This window comes from Psammomys obesus, unplaced genomic scaffold (genome assembly GCF_907164565.1).
Source record: "Psammomys obesus unplaced genomic scaffold, mPsaObe1.curated_primary_1811, whole genome shotgun sequence".
Classification (NCBI taxonomy): Eukaryota; Metazoa; Chordata; class Mammalia; order Rodentia; family Muridae; genus Psammomys; species Psammomys obesus.
The window spans coordinates 24338491-24348850 of record NW_026596069.1 but is presented as its reverse complement, the minus strand read 5'-3'; the positions used below and the strand labels follow the sequence as shown (position 1 = coordinate 24348850).

The window sequence follows — 10360 nt, the reverse complement described above, 5'->3', positions numbered from 1 at the left end:
AGATAGATAGATAGATAGATAGATAGATAGATAGATAGATAGATAGAATGTTTACAATGAAAAGGCATACTAAGAGCCAGAGAAATGACCTGGTTGGTAAACTGCTGCTGTACAAGCTTGAGAACCTAAGTTCAGATCCTCAGCTCCCCAAAAGATGGATACTTTGTGTTTCTGTAATCCCAGTTCTGTGAGAGACCCTGCCTCCAAAAACACAGTGGAGACTCAGCCCTGTGCTATCTGCTGCCAAGATAGATAGATAGATAGATAGATAGATAGATAGATAGATAGATAGACAGATAGATAGATAGATTTTTGTTTGTTTGTTACATATAGTGTGTTGATAATTGAGTTCGTGCCTCCTCCACATAGAAGAAGGGGAGGACTGAGTCTTGTGGATTATCCTGATCTCCAGACATATGCCATAGCACATAGGCGCTTGCATACCCATATGCATGCAAATATTTTAAGTGTAAAACAGTTGAAGACACTCACAATCATGTATGCATGCATACTAATACACACAGAATTTTTAATTACGTATGTATGTGAGTGCAGGGGCCTTTGGATACCGAGGCACTAGGTCTCTCTGAAGCTAGAGTTCCAGGCAGTTAGTTATGAGCCTCCGGATGCAGGTGCTGGGACCCAGATTTGTTTCTCTGTAAGAGCCCTGCACACTTAACCATTGAGCCATCTCTCTGGCCCCTTAAAACTAATTTTTTAAAATAAATAAATAGAAAAGCCGGGTGTGGTGGCAAACACCTTTAATACCAACACTTGGGAGGGCGGGTCTCTGTGGGTTCAAGGCCAGCCTAGTCTACAAAGTGAGTCCAGGACAGCCAGCACTACAGAGAAACCCTTTTTCGAAAAGCCGAATAAATAAATGAATGCTTGAATAGATATATAGGCAGACAGACATGTTAAAATGGATGTGGTGTTGAGTTTTTATAGACCAAGCACTTGGGAAACTTGGGTTGGAGAATCACAAGTCTGAGGTTAGCCAGGGGTGCATAGAGAGACTTTGTCTCAGGAAAATGGGGGAGGAGTTCCTAGTCATAGGAAACAATATCATAGGTCTTTAAAATGAGCCATGGCTTGATAGAATGTTGGGTAAGGAAGTTATGGGGACAGTAGAATTGTACAAACTCTAATCTGGGGAAGAACTCAGTTTTGAAAGTAGTAGCATGAGGTGAACCCAACACTGGCGTTCCTGTACAGCTGGCTGCATCTATTTTCTTTGTCTAGCAGAATGGCTCTTCTTTGCAGTGCAGGCGTTCCTTGAGCTCTGGCATTCCTGTGCCATTCCTCCTGAGTGCTGAGATTACAAATGTCACTTAGCCACACCGCAGGTGTGTCAATTCTGGAAGTGCACCTAGCTCTCTAAGTAGTGTGGCTAGGAACAGTCTTTATGAGGGAAAATTCGTAGATCACCACAGCAACTTGCCCTGCAGCATAGCAAAAGGTACTCCTTACATTATGACTTCAACTGTGGAGACTGAGAGCCTTAATCATGCTGGTAACTGTTCTGCTTTCCCCCCCTTCAGGTGTAGATGTCAGCATGAATACGCATCTTAAAGCCGTGAAAATGACCCTGAAGAACAGAGAGCCTGTACAGTTGGAAACCTTGAGTATTCGAGGCAATAACATTCGGTATTTTATTCTACCAGACAGCTTACCTCTGGATACACTACTTGTGGATGTTGAACCTAAGGTGAAATCTAAGAAAAGGGAAGCTGGTAGGTGTGAAGATGTTTTATGTATAGTGTATTTAAATCTTAATTCACTGTTCAAAATACATTTGTGACCAATAGGATGTTTTTGTTGCCCTGAACATTTTTTTAAGAGTGTTTTTGTGTTTTTTTTTTTTTTTTTTTTAATGTACATTGGTGTTTTGACTGCATGTATGTCTGTGAGAGGGTGTCATATCCTGTTGTGGTTAATTTAAAAGCGTGGTCTAATAATGTTTGCTATTAGCCCTATAATTATTATAGCAGCACTATCTAACCTGTTATAATCAGTGAAAGACACAAACACCTGATAGGTTTTAAAATAGCCTTATTTTATCTTGGCAAGGCAGATATTACCAGCTAAGCTACCTTTACCTCCCAAGCCCCCATTCCTAATAATAATGTCTATCTGGGCTATTTCCCATCCATAATCTCAAAATACTTGCTAATGTTCTTATCTGGGCTGCTTTCCTCCATCTATGCCTGCTGTAAAAGACAGCAAGCAGACTTTGGGGAGCAACATAGTAAGCAAATATAAAGCGTTGGACCACGATGTTACAGTACCCCGTAGAACTGGAGTTACAATTGTGAGCTACCATGAGGTGGTGGGATTTGAACCCCAGGTTTCCTGGAAGAGCAGTCAGTGCTCTTCACCTCTGTGCCATCTCTCCAGCCCTGCTCAGAACATCTTACTACTCCTCCGAGCACATGTGCTACTTGGAGCTCCTGGTGCTGCTGTGGAGAAGAGCCCGCTGTTCGTCTGCTGTCCTTTCCGTCCTTGGGTTCTAGATTTGGAGGCTTGATGCATAGCTTTCCCTTCCTCTTTCCCCGCTACCACTTTCTTGTTTTAGACCCTTCTTTCATTGTGAATTTCCTTGCCCGTATTCCTAAGAAAACTTGAAATTTGTTGAGTACTTCTCTTGTTCTTCCTGGAATTCGTGCTCGCTCGCTTTCTTTCTTTCTTTCTTTCTTTCTTTCTTTCTTTCTTTCTTTCTTTCTTTCTTTCTTTCTTTCTTTCTTGTCTTTTTCTCTTTCTCTCTTTTTCTTTCTCTCCTTCCTTCCTTCTCTCTCTCTCTCTCTCTCTCTTTTTCCCTCCCTTCCCTCCCTCCCTTTCTTCCTTTCTTCTTTGAGATAGGGTTTTTCTGTGTAGCCTTGGCTGTCCTGGGCTCGCTTTGTAGACCTGGCTGGCCTTGAGCTCACAGAGATCTGCCCGCTTCTGCCTCCCCAACTGCTGGGATTAGCAGGTGTGCCACAGTAATTGGGCCTTTAATCAATTCTTTTTCTCTTTTCTGTCTCTCTCTTTGTCATTTTACTCTGTCTTCTGGGAAGTACTCTTGACCTTGTCCTCTCTGTCAGCACATACTTTATTTTTAAGCCTCCTCTTTTTTTTTTTTTTTTTTTTTTTAATAAGATCTTGTTATTTTGTTGCTATCATAGTTTTTGTTGTTGATAGAATATTAATTGTAGTTTTCCCTTTTTTGGGTGGTGTATGTGTGCATATACACACACAGAGCTTCTCTGTATAGCCCTGGCTTTCCTGAAGCTCATGTAGATCAGGCTGACCTCAACCAGAAATCTACCTGTCTCTGCCTCCAGAGTGCTGGAAGTAAAGGCATGCATCACCATGCCCTGTGTTAGTTTTACATTTTAAAAGTTTATTCTTTGAGAATTTCATACAAAAATACAGACTTTTTATTAGCTCTTTCTTCCCATATACCAGAAATTCATGTCTGATTGTATGTGTATTGGTCTAGGACTGTCATACTGGGGCCAAATTCCTGAAGAAAACAAGACTCTCCAAGTTTTTCTTTGGGGAGTTTTTAGTAGTTTGACATTGTTAGTTTTCTCTGATTTATTTGTTCATTCATTTATTAATTTATTTTGTCCTGAGTTGGGGTCTAATGTAGCCCAAGCTGGTCTCAAATTAGCTGTGTAGCTGAGAGTAACTTTGAACTTACTCTACTCCGTCTGCCTCCATTTCCAAGTGCTAGGATTGCTTTCAGCATGCTAGTTTGTGTGGTGCTAGTATCAAACCCAAGGCCAGTGCACACTAGGCTACACACTCTACAGACTGACCTGCAGCCCTAGCTCTATTTTCTTTCTTTTTCTGTTTGATCTAGTCATATATTTATTTTTATAAAGACTCTTAAAAAGGATATTCTGGAAAAAGAGCCTCCACTTCTTATTTGTTGGGTTTTCTTTGCCTAAAAATGGCTCAGAGTTAGTAAAATCACTTGCCAAGCAAGCCTCATGACCCCAGTTTGATCTTAAAACCAGCAGTGGAAAGAGAAGCCCAAAAGTTGTGCTCTGGCTTCCACATGTGCAGTGTGGCCTCCTTTCAAGTGACATGTTACATGTCATGTATACAAATGTGATAGTAAATAAAACAACTTTAATTCATTGAGAATGACTATTGAAAGATTGAATGTAGGATCGTGTACATGTAGAGCGAGCACTCTGCTACCTACCTGCATTCCCATCATTTTCTTTTTTATTGTTACGTTCAGTTGTGTGTGTGTGTGTGTGTGTGTGCGCGCGCACACACGCGCACACGGGCATGTGCATGCACAGGTGCCTGTGCCTGCCTGTGAGCATGGGTACACATATACCATGGTGTGTGTGTGGAAGTGAGATAACTTGCAGGAGTCAGCTCACTTTCCACCAGGTGGGTCCTGGGGATTGAATTCCGCTCAGCAGGCACCTGGACCTGCTAAGCCATCTCACTGGACCCCATTTTACTTTTCATTTTGAATTGGTCTTGGTATATTGCAATCTAGCCTTGAACTTATCCTCCTCATCAGCCTCCATAAGTAAGTTGGCCTCCTGACTAAGCAATTCAAAGTTTCAGGATCTAGAAGTCTATCCTAGAGCTCTTTTTCTCATGGAAAGATTTCAGTTTCCTGCTGTATTAGCTACTTTGCTTGTTCCTGTGACAAGATGCCTGACAAGCAGCAGCTTAAGGAAAGGGTTTATTCTAGCTCAGCAGTTCTAATTCAGAACAGTAGCAAAATTAGTTATGAAGGAGCAATAGAATATTTTATGGTTAGAAGTTACAACACAAACTGTATTAAAGGGCCCAGCATCAGGAAGATTGAGAGCCACTGCTCTAGCTGATAGGTCAAGGATTATATCCTACTATTCTGGAGAAAGCAGGACTCCACCGTGTCAGCAGTCTGGAGTCAGAGAGCAGGAAGTGTGCCCAGGCAATGGAGCCTCAAAGCAAACAGCTCCACCGACTGGAGACAGGTGGTACAGTGTGTGAGTCTGTGGAGGACTTACACATTGGAACCACACAGCATCTGCTTTGGGAGATATGGCTGTCGGCCAGCAATGTAAGAGTAGGGCAGGAGAAAGGGGCCACTATTTCCTAGATGTTGACTTTTTCCCTCAAGACGGAATTTCTCTGTGTAGCCTTAACTGTCTTGGACTCATTTTGTAGACCAGGCTGGCCTTGAACTCACAGAGATCCGCCTGCCTCTGCCTCCCCGAGTTGTAGGCGTGTGCAACGAGCTCTGCAATATGTTGACTTTGAGTCTTTTTGTCTTCCACCTGATAAGTATTTTGTCTTGTAGCCACTGGAATTAGTTATAACAATACAGATGCTTTTGAATTTCCTTTTTTTTTTTTTTTCCAGTTTAAAAAGTAAAGTGATTGTGACACATAGCTTACAAAACACTAATTAACCCTTAAAGTCCCACCTCATGCTGCTGTTTTTTTAAATCTCAAGCCTTTATGTGTCGGTGTCTTTGATTCCTTCTACTTTCTCTTTTCTACCTATTTTGTCAAGGAAATAAGACAAGCTTTACAAGATGAGGAGGCAGACTTTCAGCCTGATATCCATAGATCATGTCAACCTTTTTTTGTTTTTGTGCCTCCTGCCTTGTATCATGTCACTCTTTGTATCTAAGATCCTGGTTTCTTTAGAAAGGTATTCTTCCTTTACTAAATGCACACCTTTAACCCAGCATTTGAGAGCCAGAGGCAGGTGGATCTCTGTAAGTTTGAGGCCAGCTTGGTCTACATAGTATGTACGGTCCAGGGCGGCCTGGGCTAGAAGAGACCATGCCTTAAAATAAATGAATGAATGAATGACTTTACAGGAGTGTGGGGATGTAGCTCAGTGACAGAACACTTGCCTGACCTGCCTGCATAGGGCCCTGGATTTGATTCTGACCACAGAGTGGGTTGGGGGGTGGGGGTTATACACAAATCTCAGTCTGAGTACACCGGGTAAGTACACTGTGGTTTCTTCCCTTTCTTTCCTTTTTTTTTTTTTTTGTCCTCATGATGAGCAAGTGTTAAAGATAGGGTTATAGGTTAAAATACTAAGTCATGATCGAGCCAAACAAGTTTTCAAGCTCCCATGTTACTAGATTGTTGTTTGGTATAATGTATGTAAGGTTTCTTGACTTCAGAGTAACTTGCTCGGCTTTATTCGGTGCGCAGAAATCTGGCACAGGGTGTAAATTGCAGCACTGCTGGCAGGTCTCGGTTTTACCTGATGGTGACAGATTTGAGAAGCTGAGTTAAAGAGGTGGGAAAGGGCATGGGGTAAGGCTGTGTGGTGCTTGGGTGCTATGACTTGAAGAGAATTTCACCTGCTTTGTTACTTTCCCCCAGTTGCAGGAAGAGGTCGAGGCCGAGGCAGAGGAAGAGGACGTGGTCGCGGCAGAGGAAGAGGGGGTCCTAGGCGATAATGTCGCTCAAGATTACTGTTTCAAAGTGATAAGGAATTGGGGATAGTTTTTGTACAGGTTTTGTTTGTTTGTCAGTTTTTAATAAACATAAGTGTGGGGACAGAGTTGTCTGCTGATTATCAAGCTAAAGTTTCAGTGTTTACTGTGTAGTCAGTCACATAGTATGTTCAGTTCTGTGGGTTGGTCACATTGCACATGCATTGAACATGGGTTTGATTTCTTTTTTTCCTTTTTTGTTTTTGTTTTTTGAGACAGGTTTCCTGGACTCGCTTTGTAAGACCAGGCTGGCATTGAACTCACAGAGATCTGCCTGCCTCCCAAGTGCTGGGATTACAGGTGTGAGCCATCACATCTGGCTGTGAAAAAAAATTTTTTAATGGTGAATTTTATTCTATCATGCATGCGCACACACATACATACATACCGTCTCCGTCCCCACTCCTGTCCCGTGGATTCCACCCTGAGAATTCAACTAAAGGTCAAGAAAGTTGTGTCTCGGATCTAGACATATTCTGAATAGTTAGGGGCACTTTATACTCTTGCAAAGGACCCAGCACTCATTGGGTGACTTGAAACTGTGTAACTTAAGCTTGAAGGGATCTGATGCTCTCTTCTGCTTTCAGGCACACACCACACCACACACACACACACACACACACAATTTTTAAAAGTGTGTCATGTTTTGGCACATGTCTGTGTACCTAGCACTGAAGAGGCTAAGATGGTAGTTGAAGGCCATCTGCCATGAGGCAGGTTCACAGTATTGCATTGTACATGATGGATAGACTGAAGCCCAGTGGTAAATCAAGTGCTTAGTGCACAGAAGGATTCAGTGCTCAGCACAGAATATGCATGAGAGGATGTGTACAGAGCCTGATGCCTGACGGGGTTCTAGAAACTAGGCTAAAGGTCAACCAGCAGTGTAAAAACCAATGCATATCCCCCAGCCCCAATTTTTCTGTGTTCTTTTTTGACTTGGCATTACTGTATAGCTCAGGCTGCCTCTGACCTAACCTACCTCACCTACATGCTGGGTTAGCAGAAATAATGCAAGTATGCCCAGCCTTCATAACTTTTTAAATTAAGACTCTAGGGGAGGGGGACTGGAGAGATGGCCCAGAGGTTAAGAGCACTGGTTGCTCTTCCAGAGGTCCTGAGTTCAGTTCCCAGCAACCATCTGGTGAGATCTGGTGCCCTCTTCTGGAATGCAGGTGTACATGCAAGCAGAACTTTGTATACATAGTAAATCTTAAAAAGGGGTGGGGAAGCTGGAGATGTAATTAATCGATAAGGTACTTTCCTGCAGTGAGCAAATGCTGGGTTCAGTGTCTCACAGGGTAGCAGCCAGAGCCAGATGTGATTTTAAGTAAAATGGCAAAAAGATATTTTTTAAAGCATGTTTTGTTTTGAAAGTTTTAGTGTCAACCGTGTGGTGGTGGTGCCTCCTTTAATCCCAGCACTTGGGGGAGGCAGAGGTAGGTGCATATCTGAGTTTGATGCCAGCCAGGTCTACACAGAGAAACATTTTAAAAAGCTTGTCTTGAATGTTTGCAATGTTCTAAAGACAGCTTAACAGGAAGAAACTGCAGTAGGTACTTCTTGAGCTTATTCCACTAGAGGTTATCGTTTTATTATTTTTGTTTGGGTGATGGTAGGTTTATGTGGGTGTGGGTTTTTTGTTTTTTGTTTTTGTTTTTTTTTTTTTTGTTTGTTTGTTTGTTTTTTTTGAGACAGGGTTTCTCTGTGTAACCCTACCTGTCCTGGAACTCACTTTGTAGACCAGGCTGGACTTGAGCTCAGGGATCCTCCTGCCTCTGCCTCACAAGTGCTGGGTTCAAAGGTGTACACCACCATACCCAGCTGTGAAAAGGTTTAAACTGGCTTAAGCTCTACAGCACAATAGAAAATTAGTTGAAGCTCTTGAGTTCGAGGCCAGCCTGGTCTATAAAGCGAGTCTAGGACAGCCAAGGCTAAACAGAGAAACCCTGTCTCAAAAAACAAGTTGGATTTTTAACTCAAATCCTTTGTTCAACCACAAAAGCAGCATGTAGGATCTTAATTTTATTTACTTTTGCAAACACTATGTAGTGGAAGTTGTGGTTTCTTTGAAATGTTATGTAAATGTTTTTGTTTTAATCTCTATGGGATATGGAACTGCCTTAGTTTGTCTACAGTGACTGAGAGAGGGGCATGGTCGTTGCCAGTTGAAGGTAGTGGAATTCTGAGGACTCTAAGAGAGATCGATACTAGGGCCCAGAGAGAGAAAGGGACTTCAAGGAGATGGACAGAGGAGGGAGAAGGCTGCCTGTTGGCCCTGCTGCGCCTGCTGTTTGCTGCTAGATACCCTGACGACTGAGATTGGTATTTCCCCAAAGCACTCATCCACCCTAACCAGCACAACTATGTCTAAAGAGGTCTGCGTCTCCTCTTCCTTCTAACCGTCATCTCGGACCTAAGGTTGGGGGGAGTTGGAAGGGAGGTAGAGGCTTAAGGAACCCCAAATAAACAGGACAGAGCTATCTATACCTAGTGGCCACTGGATTACAAACTAAAGTGCAAAAGAAGTGTCTCTAAATAGACCATGTAAGGACATTATACAAAACAGGCCCTTTGTAAGCCTCAGCTAGGAAGGTGCAAGTCGGGTGATAGATTTCACTGCTCTGTACACACCCATGTGACTGAAAATACGTATTTTGGGTTTAGCAAGCAGATTACTTTTTTACAGAGACTGAATAATTAACACTCACCATACTTAACATTTCGATAGGATTATAGCTAAATAACTGGGTGTGCTGTCATCTGCCTATAATTCTAGCACCCTGAGCAAAGCACAGCAAGACGCTGTCTTCAAAGCAGACTGTAAATTGAATTTCTATGTGATGGATGTGTAGCTCAGTGGTGGAGAATTTGCCAGACATGCACAAGCCCCTGGTCCAAAGCAAGCAGTACCAACAAAACAGAACCCCAAAGCTTGTACTGGTTAGAGTTGTCTGAGAGGAAGGAGCCTCTGTTGAGGAAATGACTCCATGAGATCCAGCTCTAAGACATTTTCCAATTAGTGATCAGTGGGGCAGGGCCCAGCCCATTGTGGGTGGTACCATCCCTGGGCTGGTGGTCCTGGGTTCTATAAGAAAGCAGGTTGAGCAAGCCAGTAAGCAGCACCGTCCATGGCCTGCTTGAGTTCCTGTCCCACCTTCCTACAATAATGAACAGCAATATGGAAGTGTAAGCTAAATAAATCCTTTTCTCTCTAACTTGCTTTTTGATCATGTGTTTCATGCAATAAAAACCCAAACTAAGAAAACTGTATAGAAAGTTGTCAATTTATCTCAAAATTCAAGTGGCAACACACCTGTAATTCTAGTACTTCAAAGGCTAGTAAGATTGCTGCAAGTGGGAAGCTAGCCTGGCTTGCATATTTGACCTGTTAGAAGTATCTGTTTGACATGAGTCATTTTAAGAGTGAGATAAAAAATAAAAATGTTTCTATCCTCTGAACATTTTTAAAGCTGTGCTTGACAACTTCACTACAGAAAATCTTCTCTTGCTCCATAACCTCATCACTGGCAGTGACATTGGTTTTGCTAAAATTCCTTCCCAGAGGATGACATCTAACTCTTCCCCTCAGGTCCCAACGACAAACTGAAGCTCTATTCCACCAGAATCTTGGACTTTGTTCTAGAGCACAGAAGTGTTAGGTACGGGGTGCGATCCCCCCTCCCCTAATGGGCTGCCCCTGGGAAGCCTTCCTGGGCAGGAATGAGGCTCTCCCCACATCTGCAGATGGAGCTGGGGCCTGTATAAATAAATTCTAGCCCCTCCCCTAGGCTGCATGCAAAGTTGCAGATTGGTAGAGAGTGGTTGGGTGTTGGTGAATGGGGCAAGGAGTAAGAAGGAATGTGTACTTGAACAATCCCCTTTCAAAGGGGGGCATGGCTG

The 10360-nt window shown here is 42.8% G+C and overlaps 1 protein-coding gene across 3 annotated transcripts in view; it reads left to right on the top strand.

The window, feature by feature from the left end:
• Snrpd1 (small nuclear ribonucleoprotein D1 polypeptide) overlaps positions 1-6521 on the top strand; it is a 14502-nt gene extending 7981 nt beyond the window's left edge. For all 3 annotated transcript variants that reach the window (XM_055625658.1, XM_055625660.1, XM_055625659.1), the window contains exons 3-4: positions 1542-1733; positions 6345-6521. In XM_055625658.1, the coding sequence (XP_055481633.1) occupies positions 1542-1733; positions 6345-6421 (269 nt within the window). In that variant the 3' untranslated portion in view covers positions 6422-6521. The remainder of the gene's footprint in view (positions 1-1541; positions 1734-6344) is intronic.
• Positions 6522-10360: the final 3839 nt, after the last annotated feature.